Source organism: Falco cherrug, chromosome 15 (genome assembly GCF_023634085.1).
Source record: "Falco cherrug isolate bFalChe1 chromosome 15, bFalChe1.pri, whole genome shotgun sequence".
NCBI classification, from domain to species: Eukaryota; Metazoa; Chordata; class Aves; order Falconiformes; family Falconidae; genus Falco; species Falco cherrug.
Genome location: NC_073711.1, coordinates 14,798,910 through 14,822,151, shown reverse-complemented (window position 1 = coordinate 14,822,151; position 23,242 = coordinate 14,798,910). Strand labels below are relative to the sequence as shown.

At 49.2% G+C, this 23,242-nt stretch overlaps 1 protein-coding gene and 1 long non-coding RNA gene across 3 annotated transcripts; both read left to right on the top strand.

Moving 5' to 3' along the window:
- The first annotated feature begins 3,003 nt into the window (after positions 1–3,003).
- On the top strand, positions 3,004–9,619 carry LOC129737407 (uncharacterized). The gene is made up of 2 exons (XR_008735228.1): positions 3,004–3,290; positions 8,464–9,619. It is a non-coding gene; the product is annotated as an uncharacterized LOC129737407 (long non-coding RNA).
- Positions 9,620–12,852: 3,233 nt separating this feature from the next.
- On the top strand, positions 12,853–23,137 carry RAP2C (RAP2C, member of RAS oncogene family). Of its 2 annotated transcripts, none has more exons than XM_055727361.1 (4): positions 12,853–13,052; positions 13,120–13,529; positions 15,352–15,671; positions 20,648–23,137. In XM_055727361.1, exons 2-3 carry the CDS (start codon positions 13,257–13,259, stop codon positions 15,628–15,630), a joined length of 552 nt encoding a protein of 183 aa, XP_055583336.1. In that variant the 5' UTR covers positions 12,853–13,052; positions 13,120–13,256; the 3' UTR covers positions 15,631–15,671; positions 20,648–23,137. The 2 variants fall into 2 exon arrangements, with proteins under 2 accessions (XP_055583336.1, XP_055583335.1); XM_055727360.1 differs by having other exon boundaries at positions 12,854–13,022.
- Positions 23,138–23,242: the final 105 nt, after the last annotated feature.

The following is a 23,242-nucleotide window of genomic DNA, read 5'->3' as shown; positions in this document are numbered from 1 at the left end:
TGCTCGGTTTGTATTTTTCCATGCTTCCTTTCTGACCCTGTCTGTGATGTGATTAGAGAGGAGATCAGAGCTGTGCATTTGAAGATAACCACGAAGAATAAATTGACTCTCATTCAAAGGCCTGCAGCTTTTGTAGCACAGTGATGTGTGTGTTAATTTTTCTCTTTCAGCATTTGTGTCAGATACCGTTTTGAACGTCCCAGTGCAGTAACACAACAGTAAGCTCCCTTTGGCAGCAGCCTGGATTCCCCAGCGCTCCTCCAGGTGCCCAGCTCATCCCCGGGCTGCACTGCCGGGCTCCCACCTCGGGCCAGCGCAGCCTGGGGATGCCTCTCGCCGCGGCCCGGAGCAGCCACGGCTGAGCTTGCTCTAGACTTCTGCAAGAGAAAATTGCTTCTTGCCGAGTTTCTTTGTCCCTTCCGTAAATGTTGCATAGATTTAGAGGTAAGAAAATTGCTCAGCAGCGTTGCCTCTTTGGTCGCCACCTGCGTGCCAACAGCATCGCTGCAAAGGGGGGCTGGTACCCTTAAACCGGCTGGGGATCACCACTCGCTCCCTAAAAACTTTGGCTTTTACCTGCCGGTCTCAACACGTGTTTGGTCCCGCTGGAGGCACCAAGCCGGGGAGCAGCATCGCTCGTCTCGTGGGCCGCAGAAGACATCAGGAAACCCCTGAAGATGTGAGTAACTTGTCTCCGCTAACGTCTGAGCGGTGGCCTCGGTACCCAGGCTGCTGTGACACGGGACACCAAGGTGATGGGTGAGCCACGGTGGTGCAACAAGAGGGGTTTGATGCCTGCACGAGGGAGGGGAGCGCAGCCAGGGAGGGGTCACAGGCTGTTCTGCCAGAGGAGTCTGAGAATCTGACCGGGGACGGAGCAGGGGGGTAGAGGTGTGGGAAACAAAGAGTTTGGAAATAAGCATCTCGGGGGACAGGGGTCTGCTAAAGCTGCGTGGGGGCAGGAGTGGTGTGGCGGGGCAGGCTATGCAGGCGCTGCTCCCCGTCGCCCTTCGCTCCCCATCAACAAGCTGTTGACTTTGAGAAAAGACAGACTGAGCCCAGGACAAATTATATAACTATTACTTTTTCATCAGCCTGTTTCCCTGACTTCTCCTTGCAGGTTAATTGACTCCATTTGTGTGTCAAGGCCACATAGAGATTTTTCTATAAATGACTCCTGCCTCGCCTGATGGCACAATTAAATGTCTGAGTTGTTTCTAAAACAACAACAAAAAAGGACAGGGAACTGAAACTTTTCTAAGTAGTGATAGTTGTGGAAGTATGAGATTCTTCCTGAGTGATTACTCATGAGTTTCTATTGCCGGCTTTCCTCTGGTTTGCTTTCTCTGCGGGAAGGGGACGGGGGCTTGCAAGGGATGCTTTCCTCAGAGCTGTGGGATGGGCTGAGCCTTGGCTGCTTGGAGGCACCAGCTCCACTCAGAAGTAGTCCCCCATGGGGAGGGTTAGGGGTGGGAGTCCCACACTAGCACCAAAATTCAAGGGTAGCCCATTAACAAGAGACTTCAACTTGTGTTTCAAGGCCAAACAGCATCCTTGGGCCAGGGATGTGGGATTTTACCTGGGACCCGTTTGCAGAAAAGTCACAGGAGGAGCTGCTGCAAACCGCTTTATAGATGAAGTTGGATTAAAGGATCTGAGCAAACTATACATGATCCTGTATTTCCAGCATGTGTCATTTGTTAATATTACAGGACCTAGCCTATCTGCCTTCCTCTCCACCGGGGCACGTTTGTGCAGGAAAGCCAAGTTTAATGAAAAATCTCCATTTAGCTCTTCGGCTGTTGACACTTCACTGGAAAACAGGGTGGGGGAAAGAATCTGTTTTCCAAGGCTTTCTCCGTATTCAGGTGGGCCTCTGGTCCAAAGCCAGTCATTATTCAACCTGGACCCAGTGCTGGATAAATAAATCACTTTGATTTATTTATTATGGGGGAAAAAAAGGAGAATGGATAAACGTTTGGCTAATCGCTGATGAGTTGCGGATCTAAAGTATCTTCTCCAACACCAGCAGCCAGTTAACCCTTCCCAGCGGGGTCACATCAGAGCGCAGGACAGCCTGCACCCTCCCTTCTCCCAGCTGTTTCTGCAGACGATGGACCGATGTGCCCCTTCCAGCCCAGATGGGACCCTGCCTCAAGTACCTCTCCGAAATGGCAGCACATCCCAAAAAAGGATCCCTGTAAATGGCCTGGGAGACCCCTGGGGTGTTTGTGGGCAGTGGGACCTGCACAGGGGTCAGAAAGAGCTGCAGCCCGAAGGCCATGGGGATGGGCTTGGAGGAGCAGACACCCAGCAAGCCGGCTCTGATGGGGTCCCAGCCAGGCTTGGCTCACCTGGAAGATGTTTGCTGCAAATACCTTTGCCCTTTCCTTCTCAATTTGCCTTTTCCAGGGTGGCTCTGCCAGTCTGTTTAGCAGCTGTGTGCTCCATCCTCTCCCTGGCTGTTCGCACTGCCCTTGCCCTGGATCCGAAGGTGTAAATCCAGCCCTGAGGCGACAGCACTGCGACACCTGCACCAGCTGCCGCATCAAGGATCGCCGCAGCCGGGCAGGAGGCTGTGGCACGATGCTGCTGCACGCTTTTATCTTTTTGCAGCTGCAGCTGGGTTTTGTAGAGATGTTTCTGCTTTGCTCCGTGGTGCATGTAAATTATTTGCTCATAAATGTTATCTGCACCTTCCCAAGGGAGCTGCTGCCTTCCTGCCCTCTGCAGCCATCGCGTGCTCGAAGCCTGTAATCGATGGGGCTTCTGCTTTAATGCTTTATGCCACTGTAATTCAGCTGATCTCCACGGTGGTGGTTCTGCTGCAGCTCCCTTGCGCATCATGGCAGCTGGCAGAGGGCTTTGCAGCCACGGCCACGCCGGTGTCTCTGCTCACCCTGCAGCCACCCCAACCCTCCGGTTTGCCCCCACATCTGCAGTGCAGCAGCACCCAGATGCCCCGCCAGTGAGCAGCTCCTGGTGACCGCACCGGGGAGGCCAAGGGGCACTGTGTGGTGTTTGGGGGTGCACGCATCTGTGCCAAAGCACAGGGGCTCGCAATGAATTTGAAAAACTTGCACAAAACTCCTGTTGATGAAAAATACTGTTTGCTTTCCCCTGCAGAAGCACAAGCCTGGATCAAAGCCACTGGCCACCTGGCCTTGCGGGGGTGATCCTGCCTGAGGGTCACACTGCTGTGCTGGTAAGGAGGCATGGGGCGTTCTCGTTCAGCCATCGCTGTTCTCAGAGCCAGTGTGCAGCAGTGCCGAGGTGGGGGTAGTGCAAAGGTAAGTCCGTGTATTTGTTGGGGTGCAGGGTGCTGGCAACTACCCCAACCCGATGACTTCGGGTGTGCGGGAGGAGTGGGTGCTCCCTCAGCTGCTCCCCAACTCCTGAGCATCCTCTGGGCTTTGGGAGCTGTGTGTGCCCGGTCCTGCTCCCCCCAGCCCTGTGGTGCCCCGCAGCGGGGGCTCGGGGCAGGCAGGGCCCCGGCAGCACCTGCCGTGGGAGGACAGGGGTGACATGGGGAGGTGGGAATTCACACGTGGTGATGCTACTTGTGCTATTGTGTAAATCAAGGGGATGTTGCAGAGGGTAATGAGGGCAACTTGGGGCTCTGGGCTGGGCAGGATGAGGCCTTGGAAGACTTTTTGATTCCCCACATCATGCAGCCCAAGGGTGGGGCTCTGGTCAGATTTGGACCAGCAGGGTTGGGCAGAGGGTGGCCTGTGCTGGGGGGAGGGAGGTGGGCTGCAGTTTTCCCCATGAGGCTCTTGCCCCTCTGCCAGCTTTGCTCAATTATGGGAAATCCTTTAAGCTTTCGCATTAGTGCTGTATTTAGGTCTGCACTGCATTAGGGCTTGGCATGGGGAGCGGAGTCAGATTTCTCACTTAATAAAGAATGCTTTAAAGGCATTTATCGTTGTGGGCCTGGCGCCACGAGCCAGGATGCTGGGGCGAGCAGGGTGGGTGCTGTGGGAGGTGAGGGTGCTGGGCTGGCTCTGCGACCTGCCACGCTTGGCCCTGAGCGGGTCCCACCTCTGCCTGCGCTGCCTGCACGGCTCCCATGCCGCAGCCACTCCGAGCACCGGGGCACCTGCTGCCAGGGCAGGGGGACATGGTCTGCCCCCATTACCGACCCCGCCAGGGGTGCCCACGGGGTTGTGCGTCCCAGGGGTGCCGGCGGTGACCTCCCAGCCTGCCTGCATCAGCACAGCCGCTGGCAGAGCCCAGCTGCCCTCCCGTTAGGCTCTGGGGCTGCCGTGCTGGCAGGGGGCCCGTCCTGCTGGCAGTAAATGTGTCATCGGATGGTGATCAGGGATAATGAGTCACGAACGCCCACCGCCAGCCTGCCAGCCCGCCAGCCCGCCCGGCCGGTCCTGGCACAGGGCTGCAGCACACAGGCAGAAGCAGGGAGAGATCTGCTCAAGCCCGACCCACCTTGATTCTCCCTCTGCCTCTCCCCACCTCCAGCCTCATCAACCTGCATCTTCTGTAGGACACCAAATGATGGAGCATCCTCCCAGCAGCTGGGGTGGGGTGACAGCTCCGCTCCCCTGGTCCAGCCTAGGGACGCAGTGGTCCCCCCATACCCCTGCTTGCAGGTGCCTGGCACTGCCACAGCTCTGCCTACCGCTGTCAGACAGCTTGGCAAGGATGGGGCAGGGGGACCACCCAGTGAAACGTGTGTCCCCTGGGCTGCAAGAAGCTGAAGCTGGGGCTGGGCCAGCTCAAGGTGTGCTACTGGCAGCAGGTGGAGCCTCTGGACTCCCCTTTTCAGCGTGGGGTTTTTCCTTTAATCCGGTAATCATTGGGGCAATGGAGTATTAGATGCAGATTTTGAGCTGCTGATGGTATCTGTGGCAAACGTCCCACGCTTTTGTGGAGGGCGAAGCTCAGCCCTTGGCTCACATTAGCAGGTGGGCAAGGAGCCTTCGAGTGCCTTCTCTCCCTGCTCTGCCCCACGAGCAGCACTTTGGCTCTTTGCTCCTCACCTCCTAACCCCGACCCGGCCAGGAGGAAGCCAGGCTATTGCACCAGGCTCTGGCTGTTGCAAGGACAGGAGACACATTGTGGCTCAAGCCATGTCCCCTGGGCAAGCCCAGTGTGAGTGCACATGGCAGCCCCACGGCTAGGACTCAGCCAGGAGCCCTGGCAGCCACCCTCCCTCTTCCCTTTCCCTCTAGACCTGCCGACTGAGCAGGAAAAGCAAAATTTTGCAGGATCCTCACAATCTGCCTCTGAATCAGCTCCAGGAGCATAAGAGCCCCAGCGCATCCTCTCCCAAAACCACCTCTGGAATCCCTGGGGAGGACCCCAACCCCAGATAGAAATCATCCTGATGGGGAAAGCTTTATTTTTTGCTTTCCATCTTTGTCTTCCCCAGGGCTGGGCTTGATTATTCCTTTCAGCAACACAAAGTGTCAGAGGCTCAGCAGCCAGAGATTGATTTTCTCTGTTCTCTGTGCGCAACGTCTCTGTGAACGGGGACATGGTTTTTTTCTCCCTCTTCCCATTGTGCTGAGACTCGTGGGTGATGCCAGGGAGGTGACAGCCGCCTCGCCAGCGGGAGGGCAACAGGGGACCCCACAGAGCCACGCAGCCTGGTGCGGCGCTGATGGAGGGTGTCAAAGCCTTTCACTCACAGCCGTTGAAGAGCAACAAGATACTGCCAGGAAAGAAACCCCAGCTCAGCTCAGACATCATCATTGCTTTGAGATGTGGCGCAGGGTGGGGACCCTCAGCTGCTGCCTCTGCTGCTGCTGTGACGTCCCTTCTCATTCACTGCAAAGCACTGGATAATGAAGGATGAATTTCTTTCTAGGGAACATGCAAGAATTTGCGTCAACAAGCACAATATGCAAAAACCTCATGTTTAAGTGATTGGAACATAGTGGTGGCACAAGGTATGAAGACCAAACACAGAGGGATTCAAGACGCTTTGCAATTACACAGCCAAGCTTAAAAAAAAAAAAGAAGAAAAAAAAAGAATTAAGAGACTTGCAGAATTTTAAGAGGATGGGAAAGAATTTGGCATGGGATTAAATATTGGGGAAAGATTAGAAAAGCAAAAAGCAGGAGATGAGAAGAGCCTGAAGAATGAGGCAGATGGACCAGAGTGACGAGAGCTACCAGCCCGTGGATGAGGACTAGCGCAGGGATGAGCCTCGGCACTCTCCCCACAGCATCCTGAGTCCACATCCCCACACTGGAGCTGCCTCGGGTACGCCGTGGCACAAGGCATAGGCAAGAGCATCCTCTCCCCAGCACCGGCACAGCTGGGCTCACTCAGGCTGCTGATGCCAAGATGCCCGTGGCCATGGATGAATGAGGCAGTGGACCCTTGGCATGAGTGGCAGCTCCCTTCGTGTTGGGTTCTGTTTGTTTGTCCATCCGTGCAAGGACAGTGAGGTGGCTGGCTGCCTCAGGGGCTGGGAAAGAGCACCAGCCCCATCAGAGCCATGCTTGCTTTCACCAGCCACAGGTTTGATCCTCTCCAGACTGTGCAAATTAGGAAATTATTTGAAACACCGAAGTGCCTTTCTGCAATACCAAACCGGCCAGCAGCCCTGTGCTACTGAAGACAGAGATACAGCTGGAGTTTGGATCACTGGCTTTTATCCACAAAATGAACTTGAGCAAGTTCATAAACTGCAGAACTAAATGCTAAAGACCGCAGGCAATTGTGGCAGAGACCTCTGGAGTCCTCCCCAGCACAGGGAGCCCCAGCGAGGCTGTCGACAGCCCCCGCTGCTTCTGATCTTGGCTGGCAAATATGAATTCTGGTTTTTTTCAAGTTGAGAAATTAACTGCTTTGCAACTCCATCCAATTTGAATACTCTAATTAAGCAGTTTTGGTGCTTTTCTCCTCCAAGGACCTTCCCTGTCCAAGCACTTTAACCCTTTGGCTGCCGTGCCAGGCTCCTGGAGCAGCCAGCCTTTGAGGGCCACTGCTTCAGCTCCCTTGGATGATGCTGACAGATGCCACACGTTACTCAGGCTGCAGCTTTCCAGGGTGTTGTGAAGACCCTCACTGGTGCCTGGATTGCTTCCAAGTGGCCAGGTGTAGTTTACAGGGGAGCTGACAAGCTCTGGCACGGAGGGCACGCAGCTTTGCACCGTTGGCCTCCCTTGCCAGGAAGGCTGATAAGTGTCTCGTAATGAGCTCGCTGTGTTCTTGCTTCGCAGACCATTTTGTTAGCTTTTTGCAAATGCAGCCTGAGGGGAAGCTCTGCCTGGCTGGCCATTGCTCGCAACTCTGCCGATGCACTTTCCTGGAAAGCCTTTCCCTCCAGCCTCAGGTTGATCTCCTCCAGAAGCATCTCGGCCCATGACCTGCCTCCACCCTCCTGAGAGCCATGTGCAGTGTGGCCATCTGGGGATGTGTGCCTGGCACGCGGACCCTGCAGTGACATTACTGAGTGGACACATCCTCAGCTGTGGCTGGAGAGAAGTGATGGGTGGGAAAGCGAGTGCCGTTGGCATGGGGAACGGGGCTGTGCCGTGCGGATATGCCACCCTGCAGCAGTTGGTGATGGTGGCATTGGCCACCTGGGAAATGTAGCTCCCATGGGCCATGAGCACTGCCAGAACCTGCTTTATGTGTGTGTGCTCCCATCCCCACCAGGAGGGATGGCCTGGCTTGCCCCAGGAATGAGGCACCAGTATTTCAGCAGAAATGTCCCCACATCACCCAACCAAGGCACCCAGGTTGTGCCAGCAAGGCAAGGCACTCAGCCATCTCGGTGACAACGCCTGTCCCAGGGCTGAAAATGAGACCACACCGTGGTTGTAGTGGTCTCAGGTCATCATACAACCTGGTAGCTCCCATCCAGGGATTCAGCATGCTTTAATGACCTCAGCGCTGGAGTTTGCATGGAGGAGTTAACAATTTGGCATAATACTTGTCACTTTGCTACAAGAAAATTGTCAACTGAGAAGTAATTTATTAAAAAGAAGAAAGAAATAGGTTTTCTTATTAAGATCAACATCATATTAAAGTATTTTATCAATATCCCATTTGGATTGAATGTCACATTTTCTCTCTTTCTCTCCAATGGGAGTAAAGCAGAGGGTTTCACTCTAATTAATTGCTGGTGGCTTCATTCTGCTAGTGCATTTCGTGCACAAGTTTGCACATTTCTGTAGCATTTGAATTGCAAATGGTGCAGGAATATGATAAAAAAAGGAAAACCTATGGAATTTTAAAAGTGAATGGGAACTCTTCTGTTAGATGTCAGTTTAAAATTGCTTTATTTTCACAAATCTCAAAAGTATATTTTGATAGTGTACTTACCTTCCCCCCTCCTTTCTTTTCATTTGGGGTTTAAAGCAACAGGTTTGGTTTATGTGTTCACTGTTGCCTTCTGGCTTTTGAGCCTTAAGGAGTTGCATTTTCAGTTTTACTCTACTACAACGTTGGCTAGAAACTTCAAAATATGTATGTATATCTGTTTCTAGGGAGAGGCTGTCACGTGTGTGGGTGATTTGACAAGGTCAAGCCTGAGGACAGCCCTGTCCTCTCAGCTTTGCAGAAACCCATGGAAGCTGGTACCCAAGGAGAGCGTACCGCGCTGGCATCATGTCATGTGTGTGAAGGATGAGCCACTCGTGGAGTCATGGAGCTGCAGCTCGGCAGGAGCCCAAGGCAGATATGGTGAGCGATAGCTGAAGGCACTTCCCAGGCACTGCGGTACAGATGATATTAGTTCGGACCATGAAGGGCAATGAGGAGATAGCTCAACATTTGGAGAAAATGGAAAGAGGAACAACCTATGAAACCAGCTTTCTGGCTGCACCAGTGATGTCCTCACATGACTTGTCGCCACTTGGAAAGCCACTTGCCAGCCCCGGTATGGGGTGCTGATCTTGCAGGCAGGAGATGCAGGATCAGAGGGCATAACCAGGAGGGAGGGCTGGCGCGGAGGCGAGGGGCTGCAGGCTGCGAGCGTGGCAGGGTGTAACAACAGCATCTTCACCTGCAGTGCTGCTCATCAGCAGCAATCAGCTCCCGGGCCAAGCTTTTCTAAATGGCTGGTGATCTGGTACCATGCCTGAGGACCAAAGAGAAATGCTTCTCCTCCCAGAAATCCCAGTAACCTCCTTGTTGTATCAATTGTAATTCAGTATAGCCCCATTTCTGCCCCGAAGTCAGTAATTGCTTTGGAAAATGTCCTTTACCTTTTTTAAGTGCCAGCATGCCTTTTGTTGCTACTAAAGTAACAGCTAAAAGCTGACAGATGACAGAAAATGAGAAATTTCTGAGAAAAGTGCTCAGAATTTTCCTCTGAGTCATCTCTACGTTGGCAGGAAAAGCCTGGCAAAGAAGAAAAGTATCTCTGCAGGTTGTACTGCCTGAAACAGCCCCAAAATTAGGAGTCTAGGCCAGGTGAATGCATCCAACCCATAAGACATATTTCAGTGTAATGTGACGGAGCTGAAATCAAAAGTTGTTGTGATGGTTATGTGGCCGGTATGACAGGACCCCCTTGAAAGAGCTGCATGCGAGAGCAGCCCCCAGTGCTCCGGCAGCCACGCGAGCCCCGAGGAGCCGGTCCCTACCCTGCAGCTTACATGCTGAACAACATAAGGCACAATAAAAGATTAGCAAAACTGCTGGAGGAGGTGGAGAAGAAATGACACCAGGTCTTAAGCTGGTTTTGCATGTATTTATGCAAATGATACGCCCAGCTAGACGGAAACTTAGGTGAAATCCAGGCTACTCCTGCTGCCTTCGCTCAGCAGCCTACTGCAGGCTTCCTGGCAGAGGAGCCTGGTTTACAGCTCGGGCAGAGACGGTGAGTCACAGCAGCGAGACGATCGATAATGACAGCACGGACAGCCTGCGAGAGGAGAGGCAGCAGCAGCAGCTGGGCAGTGTCCACGCCGTGGCTGGGGTGGGGAGGCTTTGGCTGGTGGGGAGGTGGTGCAGTCCCACGCTAGCAACCCTAGGAGATCCTCCAGATGCCTCACTCCCTCCAGAGCTTGGGAATGCTCCTCTGTCACCTCTCAGGGCTGGCTCTGCAGGGCAGGGCGCTGCCTGCCCTCTCGCCTGCCTCCCTGCTGGACGCAGCACGGGGCAGGATCCGTCTCTCACATTGGTGAGATGGGGATTGCAATTTTTCCTGGCCCTTGCTTGTGCCATCTGTCCGTTCCCCGAACATCTCTGCAGGATCTGTGTTTTAGCAGGTTAGTTTAATAAAAGCCTACTTTATTGTTGCTGGCTGCGGGCATGGCACAGAGCAGCTGAGTCCATCAAGAGCACAGAGCTGCTCTGGCAGCAATCAAATCCTGCCCAGATGCTCATTTGGGAGGTTTGTTTTGCTGAGAGAGGGCAAACCCTCCTGGGGCAGTGCGCGGGGCAGAGCCCAGTGCCTTTCTCCTTGGCAGGGAGAAAGCGGCGGCAGAGATTAAATCAGGCCTTTGACCTGGGATGTGCCACACCTCACCGGGACAGAGATGGTGAGAGCGAGGGAGCGGCGCTATCAGCAGGAGGTGCTCTGCGCGGCTGGCTCAGGGCTTGGCCATTTATGGCAGAAGCAGCTCTTCCCATCCAGAGTTTCAAAACCTTTTACATCACCAGCTATTTTTGTGGCTCCAAGTGTATGGTAGTGTACAAGGCGGTGAAAGAGCTGTGCAAACTGTTCAATGAAGGGAACAACTCGACTTAAGGATAACGAACAATCGGGTGCATTTTGAGATCAGCCTTTTTTCAGCTGTAGACATGTAAGGCCAGGTATAAAGTGCTGTGAGTTGGGAAATAAATCTTTGGGAATCCAAACTGATACTGGTTATGCACCTGAAGGAAAAAATATCCAGGTTCCCAATCCCGTGCCCACCTGCTTCACCTGTCCACTCAGCTCGAGAGTGAAGTATTGCTGGTTAAGTCAAATTGCACAAAAATGTGTTTGTTTTTTCTTCCGCTTGCCCCATTGCTATGCTTTTTGCTCCGATTCCTCTGCCTTAGTCATTCCTCCACCCATTGCGATCATAATGGACCAGCAGTGCCACAAAGACATACACAGAATGAACCTAAGTGACCGTGTAATCTCATTATTGTCACCCTTATCCTCCCTTGCCCCTTTTCTCCCTCCCCCCTATTTGCCACTGTCGCTGATTGTGTCATGGTTAAAATTAGATGGGAAGCTCCTCTGCCAGTGACTGCATCTTTCCTTTATCCTGAGCACCCTGAGTGCATTTGGTACATTGCTACTACTCATGATTTATGATAGGGTTGAAGTAGGAGGCAGCCCGTTTTTAATGCTCACCTTTTTGCATTTTTGAGCTGATTCACCAGCCACATGTCTTCCAGGCACGTCTACCTCATGCCAGCAATTTACTTGACAAAACAATTTTGGAGGCAATGGCAAAGGAAGGAGAGAGGTTATTACTTACATGTAATAAAAAAAAATAATAATAATAAAAAGTGTGACTCAAATTTGGCGTAACTTGTGTTAAGAGTTGTTCTGGTGGCTAAAAGTCCTCACCGAGTTTCCCCCATAATGGACACGAGTATTCTTTATGGAAAGACAGTGACTAAAAGAACGCTGTTTGTGAAAACGGCAGAGCCACCTCTATGGTACCTTATCTGCATTTTTGGATGATGCTCAGCCCTGACCAGGCACCTCTCCAGGGCCTGCTGGAAGCGTGGGGCGGGCACAACAGAGATAGACGGCAGACTTGCAATCAGACAGGTGATGCACAGAGGAAAGGGGCATATCCTGCAACTCACACGTGTCTGCTGAAATTCTGCAGCCTGTGAGAAGCAGCAGCCCAGTGCTCTGAAACAAATTTGGTTATACTAGAGGGTAGCTTCTCCTAGGGGTGGGCACGCTTCATGCAAATGATCGAGGCAGGTCTGAGGCTACGGAGGGATTTTCTTTCACCAAGAAAACAAACGTTTATTCTGTTTAGTTACTTAACAGCGGGGGAAACGCACCGGGGCGGGGTGTGTGTGTGTGCGGGATGACACGCCAGGGCCGTTGCCGAAAGCGCCCGGGGCCGCCGCGGGTGGATGCGCCGTGCCCGGCCCCCGGCTGACACCTGCTGTCGGCCCGCAGCAGCGACCGAGCGCCCCGGCACTCGGTGCGGGTTGGGGCGGGGGGGGGGGGGGCTTGCCATGCAGGGAGCTGGGAGGGGAAGAAAACAGAACAAAGCAAAACCTCTGCGAAAGTACATGACAGGCGAGGTGTAAGGGTACAGGGCAACGCTCATAAGTGAGAATGTCTTTTGTAAGCCCACTTTGCAGGCTTTCAGGCACCTGAAGGAATGCCTGGAGAAATACCTCACACGGCAGGGGGTCCCGTCCCTCCCCACCCCCCGGCGGCCGCTGCCCGTGCCGCAGCCCCGCCCCCCCCCCCCGCCCCTCTCCGCAGGGATCGAATGTCCACCAGGAGCTGCCCAGCGCGCCCCTCGGGAAAACTGCCTCTTAATGGAACTTCAGCCGCGAACGAAACGAAGGATGGCTTCCAGGCTGGCAGGCCCCGACAAGGCCCCGGTGCCGCCGGACTCGGGCAGCAGCTCGGCCCCACAGCAGGCCCAGCGTGGGCCCCGATCGGTGGCGGGGCCTGCGCCCCACCCCCGCGGGCCCGCCCGCCCCCCCGGGCCTAGCTGAGGGACAGCGAGGAGCCGTGCGTGGCCGCACAGCGCGGGGGCCGCCCGCCCGCCCCTGCGCCGCCTTCCCCCCAGCCCGGGCAGCGCTCCGCCATAGCGCCCGCGGGCCGCCGGCCGCCGCCATTGTTGGGCGGGCAGGGAGGACGCCGCGGTGCCACACGCAAAGCCGTCCCCCCCGCCCCCGGGGCCGCCGCGGTGCCACACTCTAACCCGTCCCCCGCGGCGCGGTGACGCAGCCGCGGGCTGGGCCCCGCCTGCGCGGCCGGAGCTCCGCGCCGGAAGTGACCGGAGCGGGCGGCGGAGAGGGGCGCGCCCCCGGGTGCCGCAGCATAACCCTTCCGGGCGGGGGCGGCCCTGCCGGGCGGTTCCCGCGACTGAGGCGCGGCGGGATGGAGTGAGGCGCGGCGGTAAGGAGCGGGATGGAGTGAGGCGCGGCGGTAAGGAGCGGGGTGGCGGGCGGCGGTGGGGCCGGGCCGGGCCCTAACGGCTGTCTCTCCCCCTCAGGACGGCGCGGGAGCAGCGGGGCCTCGCCCTTCTCCTCAGGCGGGCCGGGGCTATGCGAGGGCCGCGCTGCCGCCTGCCCTAGGCCCGGGCCGCGGCGGCGGGCCCGGCGGGGGAGCGGCGAGTGGCTGCGGGGCCCGATGCGGGAGTACAAGGTGGTGGTGCTGGGCAGTGGGGGGGTGGGGAAGTCCGCCCTGACGGTGCAGTTCGTCACCGGGACCTTCATCGAGAAGTACGACCCTACCATCGAGGACTTCTACCGCAAGGAGATTGAGGTGGACTCGTCCCCCTCGGTGCTGGAGATCCTCGACACGGCGGGTACCGAGCAGTTCGCCTCCATGCGCGATCTCTACATCAAAAACGGGCAGGGCTTCATCCTCGTCTACAGCCTGGTCAACCAGCAGTCCTTCCAGGTAACCTCGCCCGGGCCCGGGGCGGGGGCGGCAGCTCGGGCGGGCGGGGAGGCGGCGGCCCCGGCGGTCCCTCTCTGGCCGCAGCCGATCCAGCCCTGGGGAAGGCGCTGGGCCGAGGAGAAAGTTTTAGGCTTATCCACGTGTAAGCCCTTGATCTCTGAAGGGGCAAAAGTGAGAATGCCCCCTCGAAAGTGCGTTTACCAGCCCTGCTTCCTGTTGGAAAACTGCTTGCTTTGCAGGTACTTATCAGGTTGCCACCATTGTTCTCCAACACTGCCTGGGATTTAACAAAGACCCGGTCCCAGTTGCCCGACAGAAATCTTTTGGCAATCCCCTTTCACGAAGAAGTCGGTGGATATTAAAATCGAGACTTCCCTTTTTTCTTTATTCCTAACCCCACCCCCACCCCACCCGCCTTCTTAAAAGGCATATTTCTTTATTTAGTCTTGAAGAGAGTCTTATTGTTCTGCAGTTGTGACTTGCTAAGTAAGCTGTTTTTTGCCCCCTTCCCCCAAAATTTGTTCCTGTCCAGCATAAACTCGATGCTTTCACAGCGTAGGTGGTGTACTGGAGAGGAGAAGCAGGCCATATGCGATAATTTGTGGGTCTGGATTTCATTTCTACTATTAAAACTCTCAAAAGAAATAGAAGTATCTCTCTCAGTAATTGGTCAAAGCTGCCTGTAGAAGTGAGGCTTTATTTGTGAGAATAAGTAGATTTAGCAGCACTGCATGCAGCACAGGGATTTGCAACTACTGCATTGGCTTCAGTTGCTGAGTTGGGTGTATTCCAGCTGCTTGGCAAAGCCTTGCACACCCCCACTGAATCAGTATGTTTGCTTCTGCTGAAGGCTAAACTTTATCGTAGCAGAGGCCTCAGAATAGCACAAGCACAAGCTGAAGACATACTTTCTTTGGAAAACAACAGCAATGACATTGGGATGCTTCTCCCCTCATTTTCATTTATCTTGGGGACCAGTGAGTCCCCATTATTTGAGGGATGGACATACAGTTAGTAATCTATCCTGTTAATATTTAATTTTTCTTGTCTGTCTATAGCATGTTTACTTTGAGGCCTGTAGGTGTAAGCCGTTCTGCAGTTCTTTTACACAGTGGTAACTTCAAATGCTTAAATTGCTTTGTCCCAGAGCTATGCAAGAATTTGTAGAACTTAGTAGTACTGATAGTAACTTAAAACACTCAGGGGGCAGAGGAGGCTGACTCAGCCTTTCAAGTGTAAACTCCCAATGTTAGCTCAGACTTGAATAAATGAATCTCTAGGTAATAAAATCTCTTTACAGCATCTAATTTGGTTACTTACATGTGATTAAATGTGCTCACAATGAATTATTCTAAGCATTCCAGAAGTGAGAAGACTACTTAAATGACTGGCTTTCTCAAGCTGTAAACTAAACACAAGCTTCCTAAATGATTGTGTAATGGATGCTACTACTAATGTTCCAGGTCGCTAGACAATTTTTTTCAGAAAACTGAAATCAACTTTCAAAGCAGCTATACTGTATCTTCCTCTAGCTGAACTGAAAGTATGTCTTAGAGTACAGTAGTAATTTTCTGTTTTATAAATGCATACACATTTATAAAATGTATGCATATATACTAAAATAAAAAATAACTTGTATTAAAAATTGGTAGTAAACTTTCTCTGAGTTCTGAATCTGCATGAATATGAATTTAAGAAGTCTTCTGATGTATTTTGAATGTTCAGTTGCATGTGAGTGTTATTAAAATGTTCTTCTGTAGTGATTGTATAGCAATTTCTTGTGATTACTTACATGTACTAACCAGTGGGATTGTTTGATCAGGACATCAAGCCGATGAGGGACCAGATTGTCCGGGTGAAGAGATACGAGAAAGTTCCTCTGATCCTAGTGGGGAATAAAGTGGATCTGGAGTCGGAGAGGGAGGTCTTATCTGCAGAAGGCAGAGCCCTGGCTCAGGAGTGGGGCTGTCCCTTCATGGAGACATCAGCCAAGAGCAAAACAATGGTGGATGAACTGTTTGCTGAGATCGTCAGGCAAATGAACTATGCCTCCCTGCCTGAAAAACAAGATCAGTGTTGTACAACTTGCATCGTCCAGTGAGAGAAATTAAGAAAAACCTCAATCATGGCCATACAGAGCAGGTTGGTGGAACAGTCATAACTAACCGAGGTGCATAAACATGTTGTTTAAGCAAGCAGATAAAGCGTGACAGGGAGTCTGAAATTAAGTAGTCTAATGTGGAGGTAGCCTTCCTCTGAAAGAGATGGAAGCTTGTGTGTTTGGTTTCACATGATTACTCGACTCAAATGGACTTGTGTTACTTCAGTAGGGTTACTTGGGGAACATTGCATTTACTTGCAGCAATTTTGCAGTGAGACAAAGCGTGTGATCTCATCTGCACTTTCTTTTCACTGTCAGTGCTGTATTTGACATTACGTTATCATTAATAATGTTTTGTGATGCAGTGGGTTTCTTCATTGGTTGTAGTTGGTACCTGAATTATTTTTGAGTAGCGGGAATTACCTTGGAGTTTGATGGGATTATTGTGACCAAGTTTCTCAGTAGTTTTGCAGGGAAGACTTTGAGCTTGTTTAAAAAATAAATAGATCAGTTCTATGGTACAGAAACTGAATGTACTTAAGAGTACGTTTCTGCCTTATCAGTGAAATAAGTTTGAAAGAGAACCACCCTGAGTTGTGAGGAGTGGCTTGAAGTCCTCATGTACTAGTCAAGGACGTGTACAAAGTGCTCTTCATCTGAAATCACCAGAGCAGAGAACACGCTGTAAAATGGCTTCCCAATGCACAACTCTTTCCTTTCCTGGTGACTCATAAGAGGTGTGGCAAGAGCGCAGTGTTCAGAGGGGCCCCTGTAAAGCTCCCCCTGTCTCGGGTATTGCTTTGATTTTTATTTTTTTTTCCTCAAGGCTAGCTGCTCTTGGCCCTTCACACACATGGCGGTCTTTTTTGGTACCTTTTTCGCCTGATTTTATAAATGGTTCTGTTCCTCCCCTGCACACTGCAGCGCTGTCATTCCTGTGCAAGGTGGTTCTAGACATCCCCCCCCCCCCCCCCCCCCCCCCCGTTTGAATTTCTAGCCATTGCAGGTCTGGTTACAAAATCGGCTTGAATCCATCTTACTGAGAAGTGCTCTTCTACATCATTGGCACGCTCTGTGTGCAGCTAGCTGGTCCATCAGACCTTCAGTTGTCTTTTGGACTTGCCTTGACAAATAACTCGATGTGATCTTCGAGGGCAAGTGCAGAGATGAGGGAGGACATGAAAATTCACAGGAAAGAACTCTTCTTCTTGACAGCTACACTGATTGAGGCTTAGGCTCTGACTGCCATGCTAGTAACTCTTGCTTGAGTCAAAGGAGCTTTTTGTGTCTGAGTGACAAGAGGGAAAATAGGTTATTACTGGAAGCTTTGGACCATGTATCCTCTTTAATCTTGAGTGCAAGGTCAGAGAGTGAAGTTTCAAAGCTTGGCTTTGAGATTGTTATCAAGTGCTTTGTGGATGTAAAGTTTTCGGTACTCATGACCCTAGCACTGTCATACTAAAGATAATACATGATGGTTTTATCTCCGGTTCTGTGAAATTAGGAAAGGCTGCTGTCACCTAAGGGGTGCGTCTAAGTTCAAGATTTGCTCGCTGAAAGGCAAGCCAACTTACTTGTATTGGAGCAGAGAGAAATACAAATGAAGTCTTTCCTTGTACACTAACACCTGCAGAGCCTTTTAGGATTATAGGAAGGAGTAAATCAAAGCAGTTATTGCTTTTTTAACAGAGTGCTGCAGGGTTAATATCTTAAATTATGTATAGTAATGCAGTGTTTCAGCTATTTCTGAGGCATTGCACAAATAAGAGTTTGTGGACTTGAAGTGTCATATCAGAGATGGCAGTAACCCCTGGGTTACTAGTGGTTCAACTTGTGCAGGTGGCTGTCTCCAGCTCCGACAAAATCAGGCCTTTTATCCATGAAACTCACACTTCCAGAATTGGTTACTTATAAGGGAGGGTTCTTTGTAGCCTGTCCTATTATGAATTTAGCATTAAATTTCAAGTTTAATCTTAAAAAGTGACACTGGGGCAGGAGGCAGGGCTATATACGTATTATTCCTTTGAATCATAACTTGCATCTAGATTTGATGAGTTTCCTAAGCATGCTCTTTCTTCAGGAGAAACATTTGTATTCTTATGCCTTTGTGACCTCTTGAGATAGAGGATCCTAAGCTTTTGTAATACAGATTGCCTTTCATTCTGCCTAGCTCATAGTGTCACATCAAGCCTCTAGCAGCAAAATACTTCCTTGCTTCTAGGAGATGTTGCTTCTGCCCAGTGTAGTCTTGACACCTGTGCCAAACAAGTCAGTCTTTCCTGCCTGAGCAGCTTTCTATTCAGTCCGGGTCTCACCATGTCTGGAGCTTCTATTACTTGTCCTGGCTCTTTCCAGGCTTCATGCTCCGTATTTTTCACTTCAGCCTCACACGGTTGGGATATTTTCTTCTTCCTGGCTCCCACTCTGTACTTGTTCTTTGACTGAGTAGGTGTAGGGTCTCATTAACTTTATGATAAGCTTTTGCTGCCTGATAATTTCTGTCTGATGTGCTCTAGTGTAGGAGAGCTGACAGTGTCTTGTGATAGCTGTAATCAGCTTTGTATTCTTCTGCTTATCTGTGATCCAGGGAACAATTGCTGCTTCTCAGACATCGCTTTAGCAGTGACCCCATCCTAGGTAAAGTGAAACTGAGGAAGTGGAACCAGCTGTCTGAAAACCTGTGTGTAGGAAATGGGCCTGAACTGTAACTCTGTCCTAGCATAACTGTTGTCACCTCTGAGTTCTGTGACCTGTCTGCATCCAGGAGGAGTTTTAGGTCCAGATCAATTAGTTCAGAATGAAGTACACGAAACAGTTTGTGTCAAGTTCTGATGGAGAAACCAATGAGAGGGATGGGGGATGGATTATATGCTGGACCTGGTTCTAAGGCATCTGAAGCATTTAGGGCTGTTTCCAGGTCAGTTTTAACTAGCAAGTACCACTTACTTTTTTGGTACTGATACCTCAGCTTATCTGTCAAGTATGATGTTGTGTAGGTTCTTTCACAACACTTTTGAGTAGCAGTTGCTTAAATTTACTGTTCCAGTCAGTTGCTGTGGGTGAAATGAAGGATAGAACATAACTACATAATTGAGATAACCCATGGTTCCTTTTAAAAATGTGTGTTGTTCTTGCATCCTGTCCCCTCGCCCACCTTCCCTGCTTCTGCAGTGGTTTCTGTCATTTCATTATTACACTCAGAGATGTGAGATTTCCAGTAGCTGCTCTCTGTTCCTTGCTCTAGTGTTTCTCTTGATATTTCAATATCACAATATTTCGTATTTTAAATCTTCTTTAAAGTATGGCACCTGTTACAGTGTTGCTGCGTTAAAGGTTTTCTGTAGAGGTACTAAAGGGATTGGGAAAATCTTAATATTGGGGTGAAAGACTGACGCTGACTAGTGATTTCTGTCCCCTTTATGAGTAACTGATACTAGCAAGTGCTGAAGGAAGAGTACTCTTCTCTGGAGATAAAACCTGAAAGTGTACTGTCTTCTGGTCTGTGTGGCTATGTAACACAGACAAATTTGCTTTACTAAGTTGTCTAACATCCCCTTCTCTCCTGCCTGTTCAAAGAAGAGACTAGACAGCTATAGAAATTTCATAGGCAGGTGAAGCGGATAAGGTATATATGGTGCTAATTGTAGTAACTAAGCACAGATTAAATGGAAAGATGACAAATTGGAATTGGGAGGTCCCTAACCTGGAAATATAAGGATGCTAGAAGAGCATGTGGAGGAAAATACTATTACTTGCTTTCTCTGTTCATACTATCCCCAGCCACAGCACTGGATACTATATTTAGGTGGAGTTTTGGGATGAATGTGACTGGTAGGATGAGGGGCCTGCACTGTAAATGGTTTGCCTCTCCTGTGCTCTAAGCAAAGATAAAACACGTATTAAGCAGGTCTAATCCATCCCCATTAAAAGCTAGATGTTTGTTTGCTGTTTTGACAATACAGGGACTCTCCCCATCTAAAATTTGTGGACTGGCAATGGGGTTGGGGGGATGGGGGCGGAACGAATGACAAGGTGACATGGCACATGCTCACCCGACTGGGGGAGAATTGCTGTTGGTTGGAAAACATACAAACAAGCAAGCAAAACCTGGCTGTTGGCTCTTGTCAGTGGAGGAGTACTGCTCCTGAATGTTGGGGGTGGCCAGTTCTCAGGCAAGAAGGGGAACCCTATGTCAGAGCATTCTGTTGTGCCAAACTGTTCATTGAGCACATGCCAACAGCTAAAAAGAAGTGGTACAGTGGGAAGTGTAAGGTCCTGACTTCTCTGAAGAAATGACTTTAAGAATAGAGAAAACTCACCAAAATCCCTGAAAAGCCAAGGATTAAGCTTCAGTGAAGTGCATACATGTGCATGTGAAGGATAGGTTTGTACAGACACTGAGCTTCGACTGAGGCTTTTAGGATGTCTCTGCAGATGAATCTTGTGAAGGGCAAGGAAGTTATCAGAAATAAGAAGGTGTGTTGGTCCCTTTGGTTACATTTCTGTGTTTTGATTGAGAACAGTGGCGTACGGTTCTCCCTACTGATGCTGTCTGAGTGCTAAGGGGTTTTCTTGGTAGTAATTTAGAGGATCTGAATGCTGAGAGCCCAGATGTCAAAACTGAATTAGTTGGGTCATTTACCTGTTATTAGAACTTGTGCGGAATGCCACTGCTTCACGTTACGGGCTGATATGGTGCCTCCTCACCACCAGTGCAAAGCCTAGTGTATGTCTGTCTGTACAGGAAAACTTGAATTTCCTAGCTGTTTCGGATCTTTAGAAGCAATTTAGTATCCCACAGGGGCAACTGTTACAAAGTTCATAGCAGTAAGTTGTTTGCCTGCTTGTCTCTTGTATTACCAGAATCAGAGGAGGGGAACTTAAAAATGCTGCTGTGTAGAGCAGTGCTTTGGAGCTCAGTATGGAAAACCAGGTGTTCCACGCTGTGGGAGAAGCAGAGTTCACTTGGAATGTGTATTGAATATGGCTTTCATTAGTTATTTTGTTTAAATTGCAGATAAAACTCAGAGGAAACTTGCACAGATGCTGCTTTGGAGAACTTTCAGCCCAGGTTGCAGAGCTGAGCCTTGGTAAACCTGTCTCTATTACAGCACATTGCCATACATCTAAGTGCATAAGGTTGGTGGCCTCCAGGATCCACACACCTTAATCAGAATGCTTAGCATGTTTACCATAAGTTTAAAAATCTGTTCTTTATCTATCAGTCCTTTTATAGCTTTCTAAGTTCATATAATGGCTAATATGCAAGAGTTCATTTTTAATATTTTAATTGATTTCTTTAATCAATTTCTGAACTTGTATTTATTAAATACTTAAACTCAGTATTACCTACTCAATGCCTTTTAAAAGAAGAGAGTTTTAATGGAGAATAAATTGAGCCTTAAACAAATGGTTACTTCTGTATATTACCTCGCATCAGTGCTTATTTCTGTTTGCAAAGTTTTCTCCTCCAGTGTAGTTGGTCATTCTTTGAGACTTTTTGTTTACGTGTGACAGTGTCATGAAAAGATACTGAAGGCACCTCTGTTGTATGGATGTAGTATCCCTTTTCTTGGCAAATGCAGCTGTGACATTGTGTTTTTGTAACTGGTCTGATCTGACTGTAGGGATTACTTGGAACGGGATGTGAAGTCCTCAGCTGATACTTCTTTTCTTGCAATCGTGGGTTTCTTAAACTCATTCAGTCAAAAATGACAATTGTAGCATTGAAAAATGGCGGCATGCTTTTCCTTCTACTGAGTTTCTAAACTTGCTTGTTTACAAATAGCTTCTTTACACCTTTGAAAAGGGATAATGTATCCTTCAAAATGGGCTGTATGTCTAGTCCATCAGCTCAGCTTTGCCTGGCACATTAAGAGACATCTAGTAGACTTCTGCACATGTAAATCTAATGCAAATAAGATCACTTTACATTTTATAGTTCCTAATATTTGTCTTTCTGAATAATATTTTAAAGCAATATTTGTTAAAGTTTTTCTTGCACTGTCACAAATTGCTTTTTAGTTGGTTTTTTTCCCTAATAAACAAGTTTAATATTAGAGACAAGTTGGTGTAACAAGGGGAAAAGCACCAGGTTTCAGTGATACTAACTGCAAGCGTGCTTTAAACAGCCATTGCCTTCCTTATTGTTTACCTGATCAACATTTTCTGTGAATACTTGAAAATTTTAACAATAACGCAGGTATAAAGAGCAGAATGAAAATGTACAAAGAACAGATGAAATCTTTTTGTTCAGTTTTATTAACATGTTGCATACATGAGAGCTTTTTCTAGCAGTGGTTTAAAATGTGTCATTTTTTTTGCAGAAACTTAATAACTGCAGCTCACCTACTGCACCAAAGTTCTAGGTTTTTAGGAGCCCAGCTTTAGTCATTTGAACATGCTTCTAGAAATGTACATTCTTTCCCTGTAATAGCTAAATAACTTTGAGAAAAGCTCCAGTAAAAGCAGTGATGGATATATGAGGTTAAGCAGTTGAAAACTCACGAATTGTATTGTGGATGATGGCATTTAAAACAATAAAAGATCACCGGTACAGTATCTCAACATTAATGTGTTTTATTGGTAATAATGCAGGCTGGCTTTACAGTGTTAGTGGAAATAAAGGTTCTGAGTCTACATTCAGTGTTGAATTTGAATCCTGAGAAGAAGAGGACACCAGGTTTTCTGCTTGGGTATTGAAACACCTGATTTATTTTCCTGTGGGGTTACTTGAATTTTTTTTCCCCCCCTGTTTGTACAAACTTTATAAACAGGCTGAGGCTAATACTTAGGTTTGCACTTTAATATCAGAATTAAACCAAACCTTGTATTCAAAGTAGATAATTTTTTTTGTGATGGTTGTTGATCTTTTTTGTAGGTTGTAAGGAAGTAATAGGAAATAAAAGTAATTCATAAAGATCTTAGTTTTCCTTTGTCTAAGGGGGAAAAAGTTGGTTAATATTAATCAGTGGTTCATTCCTATGGGTAGTTATCAAACCAGTGTTCATTGTCATTGACCTCAGCGCAAAAAAAAAAAAAAAAGAGAAAAAAAAAAAAAAAAAAACCTTAAACTTGAACTAGCTTAGAGTGACAGGACTGAGAAAACGAGAGATGGTTTCTTCAGCACACTTTGGGGGGAAAAAGGGACCAAAAGTTATTTTAGGCTTCCTCAATAGATTGCATGTGAAGTTGCTTATTAGAGTAAGAGGCTAATAATAAATGCAATATGTATTGTCTTTACTATGGCATCTGTTTAGGAGTTGTTCAAATCACTGCAGTAGGGCTCTACAAATAAAAATGTAACCTAACATCATGTATCTAATGTACTGTATCTTTATCAGTGATAGGTGAAATCTGGAATAACAAGTGCAAAAATGGAACAATTACCTATAATGCTTTGTAAAAAGTTTTTTCCAGTAGAATTCATTCTTGTCATTTTGTAAGACAACCCTACAGTCCACCTGTTTGTAACTTTTTTAATAAAATAGATACCTGTATTACCAAACTGGGGTGACTAGTCTGTGTTCAATTTCATCTTCTAAAGTGAACTAACAAGCTGCTTTTTTTGTTGTTGTTGTTTTGAGATACTGTTTATTCTAAACCTAGTTAC